The 26,015-nt window shown below is 42.1% G+C and overlaps 1 protein-coding gene across 2 annotated transcripts; it reads left to right on the top strand.

Moving 5' to 3' along the window:
• Positions 1-25,321, top strand: CRY2 (cryptochrome circadian regulator 2). 2 transcript variants are annotated; one of them, XM_081843888.1, is made up of 12 exons: positions 1-295; positions 6,706-6,814; positions 10,264-10,406; positions 16,380-16,564; positions 17,405-17,493; positions 18,202-18,342; positions 19,745-20,056; positions 20,674-20,825; positions 21,294-21,496; positions 22,880-22,951; positions 23,453-23,592; positions 24,702-25,321. In XM_081843888.1, the coding sequence occupies exons 1-12, from the start codon at positions 75-77 to the stop codon at positions 24,717-24,719; spliced, it is 1,785 nt and encodes a 594-aa protein (XP_081700014.1). In that variant the 5' UTR covers positions 1-74; the 3' UTR covers positions 24,720-25,321. The 2 variants fall into 2 exon arrangements, with proteins under 2 accessions (XP_081700014.1, XP_081700013.1); XM_081843887.1 differs by having other exon boundaries at positions 22,880-22,963.
• The last annotated feature ends 694 nt before the right edge of the window (positions 25,322-26,015 follow it).

Below are 26,015 nucleotides of genomic sequence, written 5' to 3'. Positions count from 1 at the left end.
CGGGCGGGGCACAGCGCGCCTGACAGACGCGGGCGGCGGTTGTGCTTCCTCTGGCGGCTGCGTTGCTTGACGGAATGGCGACTGCTTTCCCAATGGGCTCGGGCTCTCGGACCTCGGGCGGCCGCGACGCCCGCACCACCGGCGGCTGCTCCGTGCACTGGTTCCGCCGCGGCTTGCGGCTCCACGACAACCCCGCGCTGCAGGCGGCCATCCGGGAGGGCGGCCCCGTGCGCTGCATCTACATCTTGGACCCCTGGTTCGCGGCCTCCTCGGCTGTGGGCATCAACCGCTGGCGGTGAGCGAGCGAGGGGAGGGGGAGGCATCGCGAGGGGGCGCGCGGGGTTCGCGGGGCGGGGGGGAGTTGGGGGGGGAGAATTGGCGCGAGCTGGGGCGCGAGGGCTTAGGAGGAGGAGGGGGGAGGCTGCCTCGCACCCCCGTGCCCCGACGCGGAGGGTGTTGGCAGACGTGCCCAGGGGGGTGTAAAGTTTTGAGAAACAGGAGAGCGGGCTCCAGAAAAGGTGACGCTCCGCCCGTCAGTGGCCTAAAATACAGTGGTACCTCAGGTTAAGTACTTAATTCGTTCCGGAGGTCCGTACGTAACCTGAAACTGTTCTTAACCTGAAGCACCACTTTATCTAATGGAGCCTCCCGCTGCCGCCGCGCCGCCGGAGCACGATTTCTGTTCTCATCCTGAAGCAAAGTTCTTAACCTGAAGCACTATTTCTGGGTTAGCGGAGTGTGTGACCTGAAGCGTATGTAACCTGAGGTACCACTGTAAAACGCCCCAGACTTAGCTGGACTACAAGGCCCCCCTGCAGGTTAACTCGGTCGCCTTGCTGACGTGGAGCCCGTGGGAGTAATTGATAACTTAAGCGGCGCGAGAACTGCGCGGCAGGGCGCAGAGAATCGATAGGGGGCGCCGTGGGGGGGGGGGGTTAAGCCCAGTGGGGACGAGGCTTGAGCTTGGGTTCGGCTCCGGCCTGCTGGTGTTAGGAGCCGCGTAGGAGGCTCGCAGCGATGCCCGGCGCCCGGTTAAATAATAGGCGCGCGGAGTGTGTCGCTGCAGGCGGGCTCGTGAAAGACGTCAGAAAAATCGGAGGAAGGGAAGAAGGAGCAGAAAATGAGGGAAAACCAGCTGATGAAACAAAAGGAGTGTCAGCGCTGCATCTGTTTTCATGCGTCTGTTACGTGTGTGTGTTGGGGGGGGGGAGTGGGTGGCTCAGTGGTTTAGATTGGGCCTGCTAGTAGGAAGGTCGGCGGTTCGAATCCCCGCGACAGGATGAGCTCCCGTTGCTCTGTCCCTGCTCCTGCCAGCCTAGCAATTCGAAAGCACGCCAGTGCGAGTAGATGTTGCAACAGAAGCGGGTTACTCATGCTGGCCACATGACCCGGAGAGCTGTCTGTTGACAAACTTCGGCTCCCTCAGCCTGAAAGCAAGACAAGTGCTGCAACCCCCTAGTTGCCTTTGAACTTAACCATGGGGGCGAGGAGTGTTGTTGTAAAGATGACATCACAAGTACAGTATCCAATAGGATTTTCTGGTGTTTACACTTTGGATTTCTTGCATCATGTTCTTTTCTGGATTTCAACAAGTAAATTGGAGCATCCAAAGACTCTGTTCTTTTGCCATAGAGTACAGTGGTACCTCGGGTTACATACACTTCAGGTTACAGACTCCGCTAACCCAGAAATAGTACCTCGGGCTAAGAACTTTGCTTCAGGATGAGAACAGAGATTTACGGTGGCAGCACAGCAGCAGTGGGAGGCCCCATTAGCTAAACTGGTGCTTCAGGTTAAGAACAGTTTCAGGTTAAGAACTGACCTTCAGAATGAATTTAGTACTTAACCCAAGGTACCATTGTATTCTGTTTATTTCCAAAGGTAATATGCCTTGCGTCTGTTAAGGAAGGCCTCACTGCCCAAAGACTGTAGTCAGGTTATTGGAGCATGCTTGAAAATAAGCTCACAAAAGTTACTTGCAGGTTAAAAAAAATTACTAGCCATTTTGTGGGATTGGCAGCAGGGAAAGATGGAGCTGCATTGCTGTGTTGGGCCTGGGGAAAAGGGCTTTCCTTGTCCAGCAGCATGCTTTGTTTTTGTCCAGGACATGGATGAAGGACAAAGTGCTCTTGTCCTCTGCCAGCCCACTCACCTGCATGGAATTCAAAGCACTCATCTGCATGGAATTTCTAGTTGCCTGTAGCTACTAGGCTAGTGCCTAAATATAAGGCTGTTATTGAATGAATACTATTTCACTGATGCTGCCTAAAGAGAAGCTCGCCCCATCCCACCCCCCACAATTATGGAAACCAACTAAGGGAAGCACCTTACTTGCCCCTTCGATTGCCACTACCCTAAGGACAAGGATGTCTCTCCTCCCCACAACTGAATCATATCTGGCATCCTTTCTGACTGCCTAAATACATCAAAAGACATTTGGAGCAATATTTAAGCAACCATGGAGGCTATTAATCTTTTTATAACATATGACAGCAACAAAACAAGTTGAAACTAGGGGTGGGATTTGCCTAATGATACCCTTTAACAGAAACCCTGTCTTGTGCAAGGACTTCCCCTTGAGCTCCAGGGCACCCCCCTTCTCCCCCCCCCCAGCATCCTCCAAAATTGTATCAGAGGGTAAAGAGAACACCCAGAACAGCACATGGGGGAAAGGGGAGGTTGTTCCATTTGGCAGGCTGAAATGCTTGCAGGGGTGGGAAGTTTGTAATAGTACAACAATGAATCCTACCCTTGATACTTTTATTTTGCTTGTGCTTTTAAAGGAAAGCAAATATTATCATCTAAAAATGCCTTTTCACTGTACTAGCTGCTATGTTGTGTGGCTTTGTTTAAATTTCATTTAATCTTGAAAACAGGGAGCTTGTTAGGGTCGCAATACACAAAATACATCTCTGGAATAAATGGAACATAAACTAATTCTCTCCATACGTGCTGTAAGTTCAGTAGGCCATACCCATGTAAAATAATTTAGGCTGTTTGTAATTTGAGAGTAGTTTTGTGAGTAATTCCTATGTTACGTTTGTGTCCCCCTGTGTACTTCTAACAGAATAATACACTTTGAAAACCACCACTTAGCTGTGAATATGTTCACCCTCTAAAAAAATATGGAAAAAATGAGATTGCTGGAGCAGCTGTAAAAGGGAGTAAATCTGTTGTTGGCAGCTGGCATAGCTGCTGGAATGATGCTGTCATTTTAGGATAGGCTGCACCTTGTCTAATAAGACATTCTTGTTCTACTAGTTTGGAAATACCTGCAGTGTATACTTAATGTAGTTTCAACATACAGAACCCTAGGTGAAGAAGCTGGGAAAGCCCTGTTATGGCATGCTTAGTTTGGCTCAGGATTATTCTATGTTTAAGTCAGAGAAATACCTTGTGAGACTTGACATGTAATTTGGCTACTTTAAGAGAGTTCACTTGGGGCAGAAGAATATCACTTGCAACAGATACATAGCTAACATTTTGGACATACTCTTTTACATGTACATCATTAATATAGAAAGAGGCTTACCTGTCTTCCAGAATTTTTTACATAGTTTTTGAAGGTAAAAATTACACCCTGGCACAGTTTTTCCTCCAGATTTATTTTCTAACTAACAGCGAAAGGCTATCCCTGAAGCCTTTGGAGCGCAGCGGGAACTCGCGCTGCGCTCCAAAGGCTTTGGGTTCCTTTCACTGAAGCCAGGAGAGCAAGACTCTCCTGGCTTCAGCAGAGAGGGAGAGCTGCACAGCGCCCCTTCAGCGAAGCGGGAGGAGAAATGGAAGGGGCTCCGTTTCTCCTGCCGCTTCGCTGAAAGGCCGCTGAGCAGAGAGGGGGGAGAAATTTTTTTTCTTGTTCTCCCCCTCTAAAACAAGGTGCGTCCTATGGTCAGGTGCATCCTATGGAGCGAAAAATACGGTATATGCTGTGCTGCAAAATAAATTTTAAAACTCTCTAAGAAGATTAAATAATATAAAATAGTCATAGGAAAATACCCATAAAATCAAACTTAAAAACAAGTATACATAATAAAATATAGCTAAAATCAAGTCACAACAAATGTATATAATAAAAATACATGTTTTCATTTGATTGCGTGAGCAGAACTTTAGCAGCTATTAAGAAAGGTGCAATGAATGGGCCTTCCTAATATTAAAAGTTCCAGAGAGCAGGTTCTTCACACTAAAGGATAGATTCCTCAAAAAGCAAAATGAGTATTATATGGTACTTATAAAAGCACTAGTTCCGTAGATTAAAATGGTCAAGCAATTGGGCAAGGTGATCCTTCAAGTAAACTGATCCCAAGTTTTTGACAACTTTGTAACCTAACACCTTGAATTTGGCCCAGTAACAAATGGGAAGGTAGTGCAGGTCTCACTCCTGTTAGCAATTTGGTTCAGCATTCTATGCTAACTGCAGGTTTTGGACCAACCAGAGGGGAAGCCAGTGCCTGGACTATTGTAGTCAAACTGTCTTTGTCCAGGAAGGACTGTGGCTTATGTATGAGTCGAAGCTGATAAAAGGTGCTCCTAGTTACTGGGGCCACCTCCAGTGACAAAGCTGGATTCATAAGCCATCCCAAAATGCATACTTGCTCCTTCAGGTGGATGTAAACTGACCAATTTCTTGGATGCAGGAACCATTCACTCACCGTGTCTTAGTCTTGTCAGGATTCAAGCTCAGTTAATTTCCTTCATTCCTCTCACCACTCTATCCAGGCATTGTGTAATCCAGAGCCCTCATGGCCTCTTCTGATTCACATGTTACAACGAAATAGTGTGTAATCAGCATACTAATGCCACAAATTTCCTGGTGTCTGCTCCCAACATTGGGGATAAAATAATGCCCTGCATAACTGCCAGAGCGTCAGAAAGCACTCTCCCAATGCTATTCACTGAATTGTGCCACATAGGAAAGAATGGAGCCACTGCAACACAGTTCCGCCAATTCCTATCCCATTAAGCCAGGCCAAGGCGATACCATGGTTGCCGATAGTGAAAACTATAGAAAGATCAAGAAGCAGGAGCAAGGTTGTATTCCCCTTGACCCGCTGTCAACACTGGCCATCCTTCAATGCAACCAAGGGCAGCTTTGTCCCATTGCCACGTCTGAGCCCAAATTGGAATGGGTGTAGATTTCATCCGAGAGTGCCTGCAGTTGCCTTGCCATAACCATCTCTACTTCCCAGAATGGGGAATATTTGTACTGTAGTTGATCCAAAACATCAGCTTCAAGGAGTGGCCATACGACCACCTTTTTCAAGGTGCGTGCAACAACCAGTTACACAGTGAATTGTTACTCATGGTTCAGATACAGTCATGCTAGCTTGGGACAGGGGACAAGAAGACATATGGTCTGGTGTAGCCCTGCAAGCTGCTTGTCAACACCATTATTAATATTTTTTATTTATTGAATGTGTATACTGCCTTTCATCCAAAGATCACAGGGCAGTTCACACAAAAAAATACAAAATGAGAACATAAAATACACAATAAAACAAAATCAAACCAATAACCCCCCTACAAACACGATGCCCTGTTAGGAGACACTCTGTCCTAACTAGCACTGTCATTTTTAGAGGCAGCCCCACAAAATCTAGCTCTTGCCAAGATAATCTGCAGTTTATTTTTATCCTCAAAGTGCACACCCAGTTGATCACAACAAGGTCCTTAAGATTGGTATTGGTTTGGGGACATTTTACTACTCTAATAGCCATTGGAATGTAGGTTGGTAGAAAATAATATTTTGGTTAAGATTTTTATAGGCCTGGGTTGGTGTTAATGGCTTTATCAATGCTTCAAGCAGCAATCATGTGGATCTGACTGACCTTGCTTCTGCAAGTCTGTGAGGCAGAAAATCAATTAAGCATAATATCCAGTTAAAACACCTTCCCAAGATCTTGCTTTTGGCATAATGTTATATATTCTAGCATTTACAAGACCAGTTACCACCTGGGCTGCTGCCTTCTACTTTATTTAAATGTTTTACAATTTTATTTTAAGCTAAGAGGTGCATATTTCACCCTTTTAATTGCACGTGTTTACCTAGGATTAAAGTGCTGAATTTCTTCTATGTCTTTTAGCCCCATGTGCATGTACATACCATTGTTCTGTTCTATGATCTGATTTACAGAGAAAAGCCTAAATTAATACCAGTAGTTGGACTTTTCCACTCGAATACAAGGAAGATATGTGATGTGATTCTGAAATTCAGTGCTTGTGTATAGAGTTAGAACATGCATTCTAGCAAAGAGTCTTGCATTTCTACATTTTGTAATGTAAAATGTCAAAAATTAAACTGTTTATATTCTCTGTTTTGGTTTTAAGTGGAAAAATTCACCTCTACAGTGATAGATGTATGCAAAAGTGGCAGTTCGTGTGTGTGTGTGTGTGTGAAGTACATACTTCATTCCTGATTTAGGTATGCAAGGATTGAGAGCAAATTGTCACAGGGATCATTTCTTAGATGTAGCAATGGGAAAGAAGAACATAAACTTCTGATTCCACAACCTGGTATTTCTGATTGGTATTTCTGCCATATGGTTTTTTTCTTCTTAAGGAGAAGAAAATATAAAATGTAAGTGTTGGCAAAGGACTGCCAAGCACTGATAGATAAGGAGCTGAATTCTTTGCTTTGGAGTTTGAGGACCCTTAACTACTTGACCCAACAGCTGCTGATGCCATCTTATTTCTTCTTCTCCATAGGTTTTTACTCCAGTCCCTGGAAGATTTGGATAACAGTTTACGAAAACTCAACTCGCGCTTGTTTGTAGTAAGAGGGCAGCCTACTGATGTTTTCCCAAGACTCTTTAAGGTAAGAAAATTTCTCTGTGTGAAAAGCTTTTAAAGCAGGCTTCCTCAAACTCGGCCCTCCAGATGTTTTTGGCCTACAACTCCCATGATCCCTAGCTATCAGGACCAGTGGTCAGGGATGATGGGAATTGTATTCTCAAAATATCTGGAGGGCCAAGTTTGAGGAAGCCTATTTTAAAGGAAAGTCAATTTTCCTGTAAATTAGGTTTGTATTAAATGGAGCACTGAGGTGAGTGTTATGTTGACACATGGATTTCTCCTTGTGTGACAGAATGTTCTCCTGCACATTCCCTAAATCTGTTTTGGGGGTACCACCAACTCTCCAGAGCAAAGCTCGCGTGGGGGGGAGGGAATCTGCTTGCACTGCTGTTAATCCAGGAGCTACCTCAAAAAGTTGAATACCACCCTAAAATCCCATGCCTCATTCAGCTGCTTCTGACTAACATTGATATTTACATTGATTGTAGCCAGGCAAAAACATTTAAGGAGGGTTGAAATCAGGGCTTAGGGAGAGCCTTGGGGGCCAGATAGAAGGGCCTGGAGGGCCACTTTGGCCCCTGGATGATGTATAAATGTTTGGAAGTGATGGGAGAGCATGCAGCTGCTGTGCCTTCCATTCCTCCACTGATCACATCTCTGCTGCCTATTTTAGCAAGCAGGGTTCTAGTTTTGCCACATAAGAAACTAGACAGGGTGGGGGAACAGGGCACAACATCTGCATCTTTTGCTTTCTCAGTACTTTTCAAATTGTCAGTTGGAAATCTGCATCAAAACTACAACTATTTCTATCCTGATTTTGGCTGCTTAACCTAGTTCATTGATATCTTAACATCTTATCCCTAAGGGCTTATTCAGGGAACTGAAGTAACTTTTTTGAGGGCTTATGCCATTTCTGTGGTTGTAAATTTTATGTGGAGCAGAAAGTATCCATCTTTTGTCTACTGGTTATGCTGAAATTCAGTGTAGTGTACCATTCTGTTCTTAAGTTGTATATGTATATAGCGACATAGCATGATGAATGGGAAAGATCATGCATAATTTTGCATGCAGAATAGAGAAACCTTGCTTTTTTCAAGTTGAGGATTTACATGATAACTTTTATCCCAAATGGTTATATAAAGCAAATACGCGTTGGACTCAATTCCAAATAGTCTGTGCACCTGTTTGCCAAAGTTTCCACCTTATGCTTTTATCTTGATTGTACCTAGATCTTGATTTGTGTGAAGCAGAGTTTTCTGCATCATACACACTTCCCTTTGTCATATTTTTAGTATGCTTGCTGTGGCAACCAATTACATCTAACACATTTTGTCAGAGAAAATAGGCCATGTTTTTGAAGAGCAAGATGCTGCAAAAAGGTGTAGCTAAGGTTCTAAAGGTGCCTGAATTCTTTATCTTGTCCTTTCCAGTGCATTAACCATTCAGCTTATGATTTATTCATGATCTATCTAGTAACATTCAACTTTCATGTTTTAAAAAACTGGTCTTGTGAATAGACTGAAGGGGCTGCATCACACTCTGGGTATAAATTCTTGTACTTCTGTCTGTTCTGGGATGTTTGCTGGGTGCTTCATCCAATAATTTTCTAGGTTGTCTGTATATTTGCAGGGCCATGGGTCATATCCAGTGCTGCAGCTCCTTTTGCAGAACAGCTTCCTCTTCCTTTTCCTCTCCACTCCAGCTCACACTTGCCCTCAGAAGGGGGGAAGAAAGGGAACAGAAGTCTTGTTGCACCAGCTGAACTACACATGCAGAGCATTCGATGCAACACAAGCTTCTCAATAACTTAATCTGTCCAGTTGGGGACCTACAATATCAGAGTGGGGGCTCTTGTAGCCTCTTGATCCTTCTTTTATCTCTTAACTTGTAGTGTGGCCACTGTAATTAGATGTAGAACTTTACATATCTTGTAGGCAATTTTTTTAAAGAATTGTGACTTTATTTGGCTGACTAGAATAGGGGTTGCCAACCCAGCACATTCAAACGCTTTCATTGGTGCCCTTGGCAGGTTCCTCAGGATCTGAGTTTTCATTTTAAAAAGAAGTCAGTCTCTGGCTCTCCTAGAAAGAAAGGCATGGGGCATGTGAAATGAAAGTGAGTGTGATATGACTACCTTGCATATTTTTCCTGGTACTGAGGGGTACTCCCTGTTGTTGTTAGACAGCAACACCATCAGCGTGTACCTCTGTTTGTATATATAATCAGTATTGTGTGATTTCCACAATCAGTACATAGCTGACTTCCTATGGTAAGCATAAGGTTGTCTGGGTGGTTATCTCTCAAATTTTGTATTATGCCACACTTTCCATGGAAGCCATTTTGTGACTGGCACCCCAGCACTCTCCAAAATTTGGTATATTAAAATTTTAAAGCATGAGATCCTCAATTTCTTGTTAGATTCTGTGAAGCTGTCATTATATCCTCTGACTACTTTTTCTTGGCCTGAAACCTGTTCTCCTTTTCACTGGTGGAATCTTCTGCATGTGAAGCATAGGCTTTCCCTTGTGGTGTTTTCTATGGTTGATGCAAAGTCCTATATTGTGTTACTAGATTGGTCATAGATGGTGTTCAATATGCAAGTACAGTTGTACCTTGGTTGTCGAACGGAATCCATTCTAGAAGTCCATTCAACTTCCAAAAACATTTGACAACCAAGGCACGGCTTCCGATTGGCTGCAGGAGCTTCCTGCACTCAAGCTGAAGCTGCGTCGGACGGTCAGGTTCCAAAGAACACTCGCTTCCGGGTTTGCAGCATTCGGGAGCCAAAACGTTGGAGTCTCAAGGTGTTCGGAAGCCAAGGTACGACTGTACTGTGGTTTCACAATTTGATACATAATACATATTATTAACATGAACATGCAACTGGGAGCTGCAACCATGTTGCAGTGTTTCATTATCCCATAAAGGGAGTGTTCTGGTTCAGGTGTCTAGTTACCCTAGAACAGGTGGCTTATAGTGCTGTTTGGGATACACAGAGGCAGACTGGAATTATTTAAATAATGATTTGAACTGGCAAGAAAAAAGGTCAATTTAATCAAGTTTCTCGTTACTATGATTGTAATTAAACAATGTTGTGTGTCCTGATGTTTGTACATACGTATACAGAGAGGCGCACAAACACACACTCACACACCAGAAAGTCAGCAGCAAACCAAAGAGTTCCTATTTTTGATATTCAGTGAGGATAGCAAGGGAAGTGACCTGAAAGTAGACACTAAGAAACTACTCTTAAAAAGCAAAGTTTTTTTAATGCATTGTGAGAACAGCTGTTGTTAGTGGATTATCTTTTGTTTGTATGTGTTAATGCTTATTGTTTAAAATGGGATCCTTTCCCTAAATCTGTCTTTGGATTTTAGCCTCCCTTTAAAGTGTTAGTTCTCAGACTTCTATGGTGAGCTAAGAGTGTCATTTCATATTTGTAGTGGGGTAATATTGTGTGGTTTCTTGCAGGAATGGGGAGTGACACGTCTTACCTTTGAATATGACTCTGAGCCCTTTGGAAAAGAGAGAGATGCAGCTATAGTGAAGCTGGCTAAAGAAGCTGGAGTATCAGTGATAATGGAGAACTCACATACCCTTTACGATCTGGACAGGTAAGATATAGATCTGCTTAAGGAGATGCTAAGGTATTATGGTATCTGAGGAAAAATAAAACGCATCTGGTGATGATGTGGGAGAGAATATTTAGGATTTATTAACTGATCAGGGTTTCAATTCGTCCTATTGTACTACTATAGGATTAAAACATCTCAAGTTTCATACTGAATTCCACCTTTTGGTGTGGGAATTGGGGAAAGAGTTTATAAATTATGAGCTTATTATATTGCTGCTACTGCAAAGTGCTATGGAATAAGATCATTATTGCTGCAGGTTTACAATCTACTGAAGACAAAACATTAGGAAACAGATTCAGCTAACAAGTCCCACTAGCAGAAGCGAGGGCTTCTGCTAGCACAACAGGGCTTTTCTCCCCTTGCCTCCCCACAATTGGTGGTGGTGGGGTTTCCAGAAGAACCCATAGAACAGTACATGGAGGGGACCTGGCAAGCTGAAATGATTTCAGTGATAGAATGATTGCCATAGCACAACTTTGAATTCTTCCCTAGGGAAGGAGCTGAAGGTATACTTTGAATGGTGAGACTGGGAGAAGGTGCATGGGATATGTATGCATTCTGTCGGAGGGACAATGGAGCAAAGAGACTGTGAAACTGGTTGCATGAGACTGTTCAGTACTTCATTCACTATTGCTCTGTGTTTGTTCTTAAATGAAACATGATTCATTCTCTCACACACCTGTATTCTCTTGTGGCAAGGCAGCAGCACTTAACATCTATATTACGGTCACAGTTGTACAGGTTTGAATATAGGTGTTAAGCTGCATTGTATTGTTTAAGTGTGCAAATATGTTGTTAGTAATTGCAAATTTAAATTAAAACAGAAGTATCTTTGGTGTGGCACATCCTTTCTTATTATGATGGTAACTTAAATCCTGACATGCCCTTTACCCAGTCAGGTTCTGTTTTGTCAATGTCTTCCAGAGTCTGTCCAGCTTTGTAATTCTTGAGAGGGGAAGCTATTTGTTCTGCAGATGGAATTTTATGCAGTGCTTGCCCATTAATCATTATGCACAATCTTCATGTGGAATTCCATGCCCTGTTCTTCCAACTGTTCCATCTGTGCAAACATTGCAGCTTACCAAATGGGACACTTCCCCCCCCCCTTTCTCTCATGTGCAATTGTGGAGGTTGTTCTAGCTCCCCGATTGGGGATAGGGAGAGGAGTGGGGAAAGCCCTGTTGCATGAGTGGAAGTGCATGTACAAGACCTCTGATAGGACTGGTTTTATTTAAAGGTTTTGTACATGTTGCAGAAAATGCTTTTTTCTGGCCCTGCCTGTACACTTCTGAGCATTTCTGAGCATTTTAATTTTTAAAATTCTTTAGAAGTTTTATATTCTCCTTTGTGTCATGCATGTACTTATCTACCTACTGTATTTTTAAGTGCAAAACAGCAGCAGAGCTCTACCATATTGGTGCCTTGACATTAGGTGTCTTTTAGAGGCTATGTTCTTTGGAGGCCCATCTCTAGCCACTGTATTTTAAAAGGAATAATCTCAGGAAGCCACATTTGCTCTCTCCTCCTTCACGACCCCCTCCCCCAGCTTAGAAGCATGCTAGGCATACTGCTACTTGGGATCTATATAGTCATAGCACTCCCCTCCCCACAGTCTTGTGGCTGATGGACTGCCTGGTATTAGAAAAATCTGAAAAGCTGGGGCAGTAGCTAATTACCATATTAGCAAATGTGCTAGTTTTCCTGGTTTTATGTTATTTCATTCAGAGTGGCTGGGTTTGGATATAATGATAAGCTGGCTTTTATTATAAAGGAAACGGGACTAGGTAAGCCTTGGGCTTGCATTTCCTTGCAACCACACCAGAGTGGTAGTGTTGGAAGGGACATGTTAAGACCAAAGCTCACCAGGATTCTTTCCAATGATGAAAAAATATGGTTATTGTTATGCCCCTCCCCCAACACTTGGGATTTTCCCCTCCCATCCAGTATTAGTTCAGTGTTGTGTTTCAGGCAGTAAACATTTTACATCAATTCAGTGTTAGGTAATTTCAGTTCAGTTTTTTAGGAATTAAATTTTAGTGTGGATATGTGTGTATTTGCAGTATTGTTGTTAGACTTTAAACATAAGTATGCTATATGCCTATGCTGTGTATGAATTGGACAGTGGCTTGAACTGTTTTGTAGCTTGAATTGTTTGTGGATAAAGTAGCCAAAATAATTCTGCAATCACAGGATGTTTACATTTTTAAAGTATTTAAACTGCTTCCTAGTTTACTGCTGTTAGGAAGAGCCTCTTTCCTTTAGAATCTAGACATTTTATTCTTGGTAGACTGAAGGGTCTGAAATATAGGGCTGACTGAGATGCCCTCAGCAAATTCTGCAACCTGGTGTATTACTCAGAATTGTAACGTCTAGTCATTACTAAACATTCAGATACAATCAGGGAACTTCCTGTAATTAATGAGGATGAGTGAGCTTATTTCATCTGTTGCTGAGAAGCTGCTTAAAATGCTTATAAAAGAGCGTAAAAATATAATTTCCCCCACTATTTAAATGCAGAATTTCTATTGATGGGGAAATAATTGCTTATAAGGGCAGAAAGCTAATGGTGGAGGAAGAAAAACATTTATATGAACTACAGAGTTTGACCGTTTTGGAAAGGGGGAAATCATATGTTGTATGGCCTTCACTTTCTGTCTTTTAATGCTAAAAAGGTCAAATTTTCCTAACTATTTCTTCTCTAAAGAGCATATTTAATTTTAGAGCTCTATTTCAATTTAAAACTTATTTGCTGTTGTTGACTCATTCATCCTCACACAACATGTGAAAATAAGACATTCACATCTCTATAGTTAAGCTGGGGGAACTTGAGCTGGAGATTTATGTCCAAGTTCTGCTATTGAGCATGGCTGAGCCAGGGGGGTTGACCTTCTGTGTTCCTCCTGACAGCTGGACTATGCTGACTCAGTATTTGATCCTCTTGCACTGACCCAGTCAATTTTTGGAACCCTCACACTTACTCTTCACTCTTGGCTTTCTGGTTCACACAGTTTCATTTGCACAGTTCCTTTTGCTTCAATACGTAAGAGGGGATTGGTTTGTTGCTTGGATTCAATAGGTAGAGATATCGTAAGGCAAGGAGCTGCCTTCCGTTTTGCGGCTGTTGTGCATTGTTGGGAAGCTAGGTCACGGAGCCATGCATGTGAGTGTAGCTCTGTAAAAGCCTGGATGGCGTGGAGCTCCTCCCCTTTACACGTGCAGATGCCAGGGGAAAGGCAGGCACATGGCTTATGCTGAAACATTAGACTGAAAGCCCAACCCTTTTGCGTAAGTTGTTGACTGGGAGGACGTGGCTGCTGCTCTTGTAACTCCTAGTACACAAGCTGAGCAGGAAGCTGCTTTGGCTTTATATAAGCTTGCAACTTGGCTCTCTCACTGCCTCTTTAACTCTTTGCATTCTGGCTTTTGAGAGTCTTTAGTTATTTCTGTTCTGGAGGCTTTGTTTCACCAGAGAAAAGATCTGTTGCTTCAGGATCTTCTTAGCTAGGTGTTAACTTCTTTAATACAGAGGGTTCCCTTTTAGAATTGTACAGTATAAAGCAACTAAATGAATTCAGATCGCTTCTGTGTTCAAGCATAGCCTGAATCATTGGTGGGTGCCTGGATCAGAGACTGTCTGAACAGCATGCTCTGTGTGTTGTATGACTTTCAGGAAACCATTCTGTTTTTCTGGGAAACTTAAAGCATCTTCATCTGCATTTTACACCCTGCAGAGGCATTTTGGGTTCATCTTTAAGTTACATTGGTGGCATGACTGACACTGAGAGCATAAACAGTGTGGACTCCTAAACCACATATGAAATAATTATTTTAGTGGTGGAGATCTCTGCACAGTGTTTAGGCATTCTTAACCACATCAGTAAATTTCTTTTTAAGGCAGTCTTGCAGCTGTGATTGAAACTACCTAAGCACGAAACTTTCACAAAAAATAAGTTCTTGACAACAACCAAACCACAAGTTTGTGTTTCTCAGCCTCAGTTGGAACTAGAAAAGTGTCACCAGTATGCTGATGACACTTGGCTCTGACTCTCTTAAACAGCTGAACTAGGAATGGCTGTGCAAGGCCTGGATTCGTGTCTGGACATGCAAGTGAACTGAATGGGGCCAGTAAGCTGAAGCTGAATCCTAATAAGACATACATACCGTATGCAAGTGATTTCAGTGTCTGGGAGATAGATCAATTACCTGGCAGGATTGTGCTCACTTTGAAGAAGCAGGTTCATAGTCGGGATATTCCTGGATCCATCAACATCACTTGAAACCCAGGTGTCCTTAGTGACCAACTTTGCCTTGTTAAATAAATGCAACTGTTTTAGGGGCAGAATAACTTGACCAAAGTCAGTCTTGTGTTGGTAACCTCAAGCCTTTATTACTGTCTGGGTCTGCATTCTGGCTTGGTCCAGAAGTTGCAGTTGGTGCAGAGACACCTAGCCTCTTAACTGGAGTGACTTATTGGCAATACAATAGCACCTGTGCACTGGGATCTGCACTGCCTGCCAATATGTTACTGGAACAGATTCAATGTTTTAGTTTTCTTTTTTAAATCCTTTAACAACTTTTAACCAAGAGACCTGAGAAGTCTCCTTACCCCTTGAATACTGGTGCAGTCATCAGGGGACTGCTTCTTGTAGGGTTGCACATTCCCAAGGTCTGTTTTCTGGTGACATGGAGCAGGGTTTTTAGTGTAGCAGCCCCATGGTTGGGTATTGAGCTGCTGCTGACCCTTTTGGGATTTTGGCACCTGTTAAGGCATTTTTTATTCCACCAGACTTGCCCAGAAGGATAATTCTAGTCTGCCAACTGTTAATTTAGGAACAGTATGATTTTATAGATTATTATTAATGTATTTATTTTGGTCTGGTACATTGCTCTTGTGGGGTGGGGCTTCCAGGCCATAGATGTCATGAAGAAGAGTACTGAGGAATACTTAGAATCATAGAATTATAGAGTTACAAAGTACCCCAAGGGTCATCTAGTCCAACTCCATGCAATGCAGGATTCTCAAGTAAAGCAATCATGATAGATGGCCATCCAACCTCTGCTTAAAAACCTCCAGTGAAGGAGAGCCCCAATCTCCGGAGTTCGTTCCGCTGTCGAACAGCTATTACTGTCAGAAAGTTCTTCTGAATGTTTAGTCGGAATCTTCTTTTTTGTAACTTGAACCCATTGGCTTGTGTTCTATCTTCCAGAGCAGGAGAAAACAAGCTTACTCCCTCTTCAATGTGACTATCCTTTAGATATGGGAAGATGGCTCTCATATCTCCTCTCAGTCTTCTCTTATCCCGGCTAAACATACCCAGCTTCCTCAACCATTCCCAATAAAGCTTGGTTTACAGACCCTTCAGCTTCTTGGTCGCCCCCCTCTGCACACATTCCAACTTGTCAGTACCCTTCTTAGATTCTGGTGCCCAGAAGTGGACACAGTACTCTGGGAGTGGCCTGACCAAGGTCAAATGGAGTGATATTATTACTTCCCTAGACCCTGGACACTAGACTTCTATTGCTGCAGCCTAGAATAGCATTAGCTTTTTTTGCTGCTGCATCACACTGTTGACTCATGTTAAGCTTGTGGTCTACTAAGACCCCTGGATCTTTTTCACATGTTCCCCATCTTATATTTGTGCAGCTAGTTCTGCCTGCCTAAGTGTAGAACCTTACATTTGCCCCTATTGAAATTCATTTTGTTAGTTTTGGCCCAGTTCTCCAATCTCTTAAGGTCATACCAATTCTGTCTTCTGTGGCATTAGCTACTTGTTAGTGGCTAAAACTGGAAATGTGAGAGAATAGGATTGCAGTGCCTGTTTTGTGAGTTTTAGCCCTCCCACAAAATATCTAAAAGAGTGACTGATCCTAAATGTATTGAGGGAAATGCTACTTCCCTACACAACTTATGGCAGCAAAACTTTTAAAACTACTTCTTTCTCCAATCTGCAGGATAATTGAATTGAATGGGCATAAACCTCCGCTGACGTACAAGCGTTTCCAGGCCATCATTAGTCGCATGGACCTGCCCAAGAAGCCAGTTGCCACAGTTACAAATCAACAGATGGAGATATGCAGGACTGAGATCCAAGAAAATCATGACGAAACTTATGGCGTTCCATCCCTGGAGGAGCTTGGTACGTTGCAGAACTGCAGGACAGCTACACCAGCTTTCAATGGGCTTGGAACAGATGGACTGTAGTACTCTTCTTGCCTGGCCTGTTCTGGTTCTGTCTTTAGAAACAAATTTGAGATTATCAGTGCACCTTGGGAAAATCAGTGGATTAGCTGTGGATACTATGGGTACTATACCTTGTGTTGGGTCATTGTGATTATTTTTTACTGTAAGAAATTACTAATTACAGGCTGGTAATTGAAATAATTTATATATTGAAAATTGTGTCTAGAAAATAGAACATAGTCTTTCTTCTGTCCATGCTTTGTACCTTGGTTCCATACTAGTCCCCTAATATTGTTCCTAACCCATCTATGTCAGTCATTTCTTTATGAGCAGGCAGAAATCAGAGTGTTAATCTTTAACACACTAGATTGGACTGAAAATTTTGTTGCTAAGCAGGTTGTTTAACTTTAGAAATGAGCAAGTGGAAACGACTCCTCCATTATATCAGCTCTCTGGAAGTGCTCCAAGCTACATGGCTGTTGTTTTATTGAATTTTCTACACACTCTCTCTCTTCCCACCCCCCTCCATTTCAGTTTGAGGGTTGGTTTTCAAGGGTTATAATCAATAGTTTTGCAGAAAAATAAGTACTTAGGTTTTCCTAGGTTTTTTAGCATATGCTGCAGGGGTGTGTACCTTATGAAAACCTTTATTCAAAGGTGCCCTCTGCTGGTTGTCAGTGGTCATTTCATGCTGTATAGTGCAGAACACATTTAGTTAATACACTGCACAAGATTGAATTAAAGCCATATCTGTTGACTGAGTTCTATATTAACACCCTCTTCCATTCTCTTTCAGGCTTCCCCACTGAGGGTCTTGCTCCAGCTGTTTGGCAAGGAGGAGAGACTGAAGCATTAACTCGTCTGGATAAGCACCTGGAAAGAAAGGTAACCTTATAATCTGTATTGCAAAATAATGCATCAGGGAAGGAAGAGTACCCTTTGCTGTGCTATTACCAGTGTATTAAGTGAATCTAGAAAAACCAATCTCTTTGCTGCTCTGGTGTCTGAGACGTGTTGCAAGCCAAAGGTTGTCTTAGTTTCTAATGCTTTCACCCTGCTGAAACTAATAATGAAATACCAAATCATTTCATACTTTCTTGCCTTAATCTAGATCTTACGTGTTCTTTTCTTACTCTTGTAAATGCATACACATTTTATATCCCAGTATTGTTGTCTGGTGTGCACCAATGAACTGTGATTGAAATAAAGTCAAGTTTGTGTACAGTCCACTTACATTTTCCTTTTTTTAATATTAGCCTATTATATACTTCAGTTTCTGACACACTGGTGTGGTGTCTGGTATATTGACCTATATCCCTTGCTTTCTTTGGTAGTGATTAATTGTACTGGAAGAAAGCCAGCCTTAATGGACACTCTTAGTGGTGAATTCCCTTAACTAGTAACAGTCAGAGTTTGAAAGTTAGGAAAATAAAGTGTGGTACACATGACACTGGCAAGTCATGACAAGATGTGCCTCCCTGCAACTGGTAGATTGTTAGTAGCATCAAATAACACTTGTTTATAGAATTTCACAGAAGGTTGTTTTAAGGTCCATGACGGTTTTCTTTTCTCCCTTTACTTGAATCCTTCAAGGCATGGGTTGCGAATTACGAGAGGCCAAGGATGAACGCCAATTCACTGTTGGCCAGTCCCACAGGGCTCAGCCCCTACCTTCGGTTTGGGTGCTTGTCTTGCCGCTTATTCTACTACCGGCTCTGGGAACTATACAGAAAGGTAAGAATCAGAAAGAATCTTCCTTCAACAAGATATCTTAAGTCCGGGAATAAAAATGAATCTGAGTATTTAGTGAGATGTTAATTCTCTTCATGTCTCTAGTAGACCTTATATCTGTAATAATTTCCAACATCTTGACGTAGTCATTGAAATGTATTAATTTGCATTTCAACCTCCTAGGTGTCTGCACTTCCCAGGGAATATTGGAATATTATAAGTTTGTTTATACTGCCTTACATGCATATTGCAAGGGCATCTTACAAAGGAACAGACAAAATTATAAAAACAGCACAGGTCAGGAGATTATAATTGCATCTAAAAAGGTGTTTGCTTGGTGGCAAAAGGGCAATCAAGTGCATGCCACCTGAATCCTTCTGTAGAGAGAAAACCACAATCAAAATGATAAGGTGATGGAGCAACTCCCCTGTGAGGAAAGGTTACAGCATTTGGAGGAAGAGGTTGCTGGATTAGATAGCTATTGGCCAGGTCCAACAGGCTCTTCTTATAAGAGTATTCCACAGCTCGGATGTCATCACTAAGAAAACCTCTCTGCTGTTTTATAGCTGGGACTGATTACAAAGGAATAACACATTGCTTGAGTTACATTTTTCTGAACATATTTTCAGTAGATGGTTCCCTCACACTGGCTGCCTTAATTTTGCCCTTTTAAGGCCTTTCTGTGGATTTTGTATACAAGCAAAGTTTAAAGCAAATATTCTGACCTTAGGTAATTATTTTTAGTAAAGGTATGCTTGGGAACAGGTGTTTTAAAAGCTTACTGCCTTGATCTCGTAGTAGAAGTTTACTGAAGCTATAACCCTAATTAGAGTGCAGAATCTATTGGTATGTCAAAAAACTCTGATACTATCTTATTGGTATTTACCCTGGCCAGATTAAACGTTTTGCCCTCTGCCCTGCTGTTAGGCAGATATGAGGGCAAACCATATGAGTCACGTGTTTGCCCATGTGGCTCATCGGAAGTGGAAACAAGTTTGCATGTATTGCTGCACTGTAGCTATTACGAGGATCTACGCCTGACCTTTATTGCCCCAGTTCTACAAAAGCTTAAAAATGAATCAGAACTTCAATGTATGAGAGCCTTGGTAGAAGATAAGGTTCCTGTAATTACGATCAATGTTGCTAAATTCTGTGCAGCCGCTATCAGGCGCAGAAAACAAGAGCTTTCCAATGTCAACATGCAGGCGAAGGCAAATACTTAATCTTATTCATGCTGTCCAATCTTAAATTGTTGTTATGGCCTAATCTGTATTGAAATTGTCCTTTGTTTTTTCTGGTGTTATGTTTCGCTGACTAGCTGTACGAACCAATCTGGTCTGTGACCGTTTAATAAAATTTGATTTGATCTTATTGGTATATGTCTCTTTCTTCCTGTCATCTCTAGGTGAAGCGGAATAGCACTCCACCATTGTCGTTATATGGCCAGTTACTCTGGAGAGAATTTTTTTATACAGCTGCCACAAACAATCCCCAATTTGACCGTATGGAGGGGAACCCAATTTGTATTCAGATCCCATGGGACAGGAATCCTGAAGCCTTGGCAAAGTGGGCAGAAGGCAAGACAGGCTTCCCCTGGATTGATGCTATCATGACGCAATTGAGACAGGAGGGTTGGATTCATCACCTGGCCCGGCATGCTGTAGCCTGCTTTCTGACCAGAGGAGACCTTTGGATCAGCTGGGAGTCAGGCGTAAGGGTGAGTAACGAAGAAAAGAGACAGAAAGTATATGTTGGCAGTAAAGAGCTGTGAAACAGCTCTATAGGCAGCACAGCACTACCATAGGTCACTGAAATGAGCCTCCCATTCTAAGGAACCTCTTGAAATGTAATACACGATAAGCACATTCGATTCTTGGGATCTGTTGGAAAGTCCCTGAAATGCAGCATTATTACCCCACCCATCTGACTGGGTTGCCCCAGCCACTACTATATTAACATGGTAGTAATCCTGTTCCATAAGAGCAAATACTGGAAACTTAAGTGACAATATCCCAGAAATCAAATTCAACTGGACTACCTGACAGTAGCATAGCTTTGTTTTTTGTTGCCATTGTGCATGGAGAACATAGCAGTGGTAACTTCAAATAGAAAAAAAATGTGCTTTTCCTGTCTGAGCAGGCAAGCTTCCACAAACTGTATCTTGCTGGCTAGTTTCTCTTATTTTTTTCATTCTCCCATGGTCTGGGTTCACTGAATATTACAAAATGATCAGTGATGTTGTAGGTGATAGTTGGCTTCACATCATCCCTGCCCCCTGTCACTGAGACTTTACTGAAGGACTTTCCTCACTGAGTTCACCCCTCTTTATTCCAGGTATTTGATGAGCTGCTGCTAGATGCAGATTTCAGTGTGAATTCAGGCAGCTGGATGTGGCTTTCGTGCAGTGCTTTTTTCCAACAGTTCTTCCACTGCTACTGCCCTGTTGGTTTTGGACGTCGAACAGATCCCAGTGGTGACTTCATCAGGTGAGCAAAGTGTCCCGTTATGTCACTGGAGCTTGTCAGTTCAGTCAAGCTGCAGCCGAGAGAGAGATGGAAACACAATCATTCCACTAGCTCTTCTGAGAGACTGGATACCACTGGTGTTTCCATTGTGGCTGGTCATTAGAATCATAGAATTGTAGAGTTCGAAGGGATCCCAAGGGTCATCTATCCAACCCCCTGCAATGCAGAACTATTTTTGTATTTTTATTTTTGTTTGTATTTTTGTTTTTAGCTTGATGGTTTTCCTCTTCCCTCCTCATCCCCTTTTTGTGTGCTGTCTTTTAGTGATTATCTTGTTTTTATTGATCTTATGTAAGTTGCTCTTGGAGCCTTTTTGGCTGAAGAGTGAGGACAATGCTGAAAGTAAGATGCAGACCTGCCTCCTTTTGTGATTGGGGCAGTTGATTGTTTACAGTACTAAGTGAAGGTCTCACTCAATTTATGTTGCAGGCGATATCTTCCCAAGTTGAAAGGTTTTCCCTCGCGCTACATCTATGAGCCATGGAATGCTCCTGAGTCGGTGCAGAAGGCAGCAAAATGTATCATTGGGGTAGACTATCCCAAACCCATGGTGAACCATGCAGAGGCCAGCCGAATGAACATAGAGCGCATGAAACAGATCTACCAGCAGCTCTCACGCTACAGAGGCCTTTGTAAGTACTGAGTACTACATAATACATTTGGGTTTTACTAAACCATCTAAGCTGATCAAATGTCATCCAGTCTTTACAAGGAAGAAATGGCTTCTACGAGGTGTTAGGGTTTGTGCTCCTAGCAGACCAGGAATTGCTCTGTAAGTAGTGTGTAATGTTTGAAAAAGCAGGAGACAGAACTTCTTCAGAACTGAAACCAAACACAAAGACACTTGGGGACCCATTATATGTAACACACATTGGAATAGAGAGGCATAAGCAATGAAGAATTAAGATTCTGACTTTATGCTGTGACCACTGCTCATCACAATATAGCTGTAAGAGAAAACATAAAACACAACAATATAAACCAACTTGCATGACAATAAATAAAATGCCTAAGATACAGAATAAAAGATCCTTCGAGGAAAACAAAGGATATCATTAGTTGGTCACTTTTACAGCTCACAGCTGTAAAGGTATCTGTAGATATCTACTGCAGCAAAGAAGGCCACTCTGAATATTATTAAACATACCTGTTTACAGGTAGAACATATTTTGTAAGCGGACCAGCCCCTGTGAAGCACAAATAAACTATCTGGAGCTGTTACGAAGGAACCATATAAAACGTAAGGCTAAGTATATGATCAGAATTGTGCAGCAAGTATTATAATATACCAGTGCTGGGATCTTGGTTACTCTCCTCATCAAATATTCTGCCAGCTTGACAGGCTTCCTATTATTACTATTACATTTAAATAAAACTGCCCTCTAGCTGTAAACAGATGGTCTTGTAGCTGAAAATTAAACTGGAATGTTATGAATTGGATACCTTTGGCAACTTAATGTTTAAGTGGCTTCTATTGTGATTGTTAATTTCCAAAATAGGAAATCTTCATCTCATGTTTCATTGGATTAATATGTGGGATGGGAATTAGTGGCAGTGGAGTCTAGTGATTCTGCTCCTGCCTGCAGGACCGTTCCCTGGGAATGGCTTAGAGTTGCTGTCTGTTGGCCCCCTGACATTGTGCTGCACCTTCAGATGTATATACAGACATGTTAAAAGACGTTACATTCAGGAATCAACATTGCAGCACATGTAGATTCCCTGACACTTTATAGTAGTCTTTCTTCTTCCCTCAGTATCTTGGAACCCTGTTGCCTTTGCAGTCAGACAAGCGTCCATAATCTTAATATTTCTCCACCTGCTGAAAACATTTCTAGACAATTAATTTGATTCTGTGTTGGTTAGTTGTTTTGTATTTCATGATGTTTTAATGCTTATATTGTATGTCACCATGATGCCTTTTACAGAAGTTGGCAGTTTTGGAGTACTGTACTAGTATAAATCAGTAAATAATGAAAAGTTGCCTGTTCTTTAATGGAACCATTAACTTTTTGCAGGTTTATTGGCCTCTGTCCCTTCCAGCATGGAAGACCTCAGCGCCCCCGTTACAGACCCTTCTGCAAGCCAAGGTAGCTGCACAAGTGAGTAGGCATTATTTGCATATTTTATGAACCTTTTAATAGGAACTTGGGAAATCATAAATAACTGTAAGATTAGTTCCACAAGGAATGTAGGTGGTGGAGTCTAGTTTAGGAGTTTTGTTTAAGAGTTGATGTGTCTCTCCTAGAATTTTTGTAAGACTGAAGTGAATCAGCAAACATATTCTATTCTGTACCTGAAGCCTGCCTAAGCATGAGATGGCTTGAAAGAAAAGCTGGAATGAACAACTGACAAGAATCTTCTGATCCTTACTCTGGTCTGAAGGAGAAAATATCAGTACTTGCTTCAGTGCCAAAATATGAACTGAAATCATGAAGGGAATCTTTGCAATATAATAAAGGGTCTTTAGCAATTTTCCCTCTCAGCTGCTGCCTGTATTTTCCATCCAGTGTTGCAAATAGTTTGATAGTCTATAATATTTGAGTTTCTTGAGAGAAGTGTCCTAGTAATTCTTCTTTAACATTTTGTAGTGCCAAGGCAGTCACACTATGGCCAGACATCTCCAAAACGGAAGCTTAATGTTGTAGAAGAACACAATGAAGAGCTGTACAAACGGGCCAAGGTGATGCCCGCGCAAATTCCAAAGAACCTACGACAAGAAATTGTACATGTGAGTAGCTAGCATATACTTGAAACATGAGCCCTTTAAGTTACCTACATTTTTGCTCCATGACTGCTATTCAGCCATCACTACACCTGTCAGTTCAGGACAGGCATCAGCACCTAGCACCTGGCATCCACAGCCAGCTGCTGAGGACCCATGACCCCAGCAGGGCCCACCATTGATGCCTGCCCTCAACCTTCTTCCTTTAAGACAAGGTGGTTTTTTCTGGCCTAGCACTCCAAACAGCACCAGGCAGCTGAATTTAGCCTCCCATTTTAATTTCTCATAGCTACCAGATGCAGTGCTGCTTAAGAGTATTGCTGTAGTACCCACCACTGCAGTTCCTTGGTGATCTATCTTAGGTCACCTTCCATTTATCTTATCCTAATTAACCCTTCTCTGCCCAAAACCTCTATGCTGCTGCTTCTGGTCTAGCTCCATATTGTCATATCCCTAGATAGCTTTCTGCTACCTTCTCCTAAAAATGAGCTACTTGTCTGTTGTCTTTTTCTGTCTGTACCCTTTTTTCCTTTTCTCTCCCTCTCGGGAATGCTTTTGTTCTTCATGTTTCCCTGGGTACAGAACCTTAAAATCCTTGCAACTCTCCTGGCCTTTCTTTTATTTGACCTGCTATAAAAACTTGATGTTTCCAATCTTTAAAAATGGCTACAACTTTGCATTTTTATCTCTTTCTATTGCAAAGACATGACTTATTCTTATTGGCATCCATTTTTCACCTGCTCCTTTTTTAACTTTGCTGTTCATTTAGTGGTGGTAGTTTTTCTCTCTCTACCTTGTTTTGCCCCCATTCCTCATTACACTTCCTTCATTGACTTCTTTCTTCTTATTGGATCCAGTTTATTACTACTATTGATTTTCAATCTCTGCATCATTTGTATCCTTATCTAGCTTGTCTGTCCTCTATTTCCTTTTTCATCTCTAGTCTGCCAATACTCTCAGACTGCAGCTCACTGCCTTCCAATACCTGTACTTTGTTCTTCTTGCAATAGTTTAAGCTATGCCTTAAAACATTTCTCACAAACCTCTGTATATCTGCAAATGGGCTTGTTTCCGAGGGAGAAAACTAACCTGTGGGCTCTTTTATTTCTTTACAGCCTGAAATGAGAAACTGACAAGGCAAAAGTCAGGTTCTGGAATAGGCACTTCAGTAGCAGAGAAGGATTTTTGCCAGAAGGATCAGAACATTGACCAACAACTTTACCCATCAAGTGTGTTAATGTGTAACACAGATTCCACACCAGGCCTCTTAAACTCCTGTGCAGGATGCAGTGAGCAAGCTTCATCAATAACCAAAAGCCCTGGAGAACAAATCTCTGGCTTTCCTGAGATACAGTTGGAGTCTGCTAAGAAACGACATTGAATAAGACTTGCTCATTCCTAAATATATACCTGTTACTTCAGGTGGGATCCATTTGTTGCTCCATTTAGAGCATCCCTTAGTGTTCACTCATCACTTACTAGCAGGTTACCGAGGTGAACCATGCAAAATATTTAATGGTGCTTACCATAGTTCCAGGAGCTGCATCTATTAAACACTCCAAATACTGTCTCTGCCATTCAAACTAGAGCAACACCGTGCACCCAGGTGTGCACATCAACAAAAATACGTAGACTGCCAAAACGGTGGCATGTATTGATACAAAAGAGAACAGTGCAGTAACAGCAATGACCAGTTTGACTTAGGACAGCAATAGTAAGTAAGATGGATGGCCAGAATGGCAATAACTATTCAAAACAAAACAAATTCCTTCCAGTAGCACCTTAAAGACCAACTAAGTCAGTTCTTGGTATGAGCTTTCGTTTGCATGCACACTTCTTCAGATACCTGAAGAAGTATCTGGTATCTGAAGGTATCTGAAGAAGTGTGCATGCACACGAAAGCTCATACCAAGAACTGACTTAGTTGGTCTTTAAGGTGCTACTGGAAGGAATTTGTTTTGTTTTGACTATGGCAGACCAACACGGCTACCTATCTGTAATAACTATTCAGTTAGGTGTGAAAATCCACTATGGCTCTCCAACACATAGTGTTCATGTTTCTATTCATTGATGCTGAAAAGAGGTATCTTAGACTGGAATACAGTTCTGCAAGAGTGCAGAATATAATACTGGCCACAGAACTTTGCTTCCATTAAAAATGCTGATTTCGGTTTTTACAAAAGCAAGTTTCTAGTCCTTATGGTTGCAAAGACATGCTTGGAGCGTGTGCATATTGTTCCTGCTGACCTCTCAGAAGCTTGATGAACTGCTGAGTGAGATTTCCTGTGGTCAGAAGGTATAGCTTCTTGCCTCTCTCCACAATTAGCAGAAGTGGAGTAAATCAGGCAAAATAAAAGACCAAATGTACTTTATTTGCATAATTTACACAGTTCAGAAAGCTGAGTTTCTCAGCAAAATCAGATTACTAT

The sequence above is a fragment of the Podarcis erhardii genome (assembly GCF_964252035.2).
Source record: "Podarcis erhardii genome assembly, chromosome: 1".
Taxonomy (NCBI): domain Eukaryota; kingdom Metazoa; phylum Chordata; class Lepidosauria; order Squamata; family Lacertidae; genus Podarcis; species Podarcis erhardii.
This window is presented reverse-complemented; position numbering and strand designations above follow the sequence as displayed.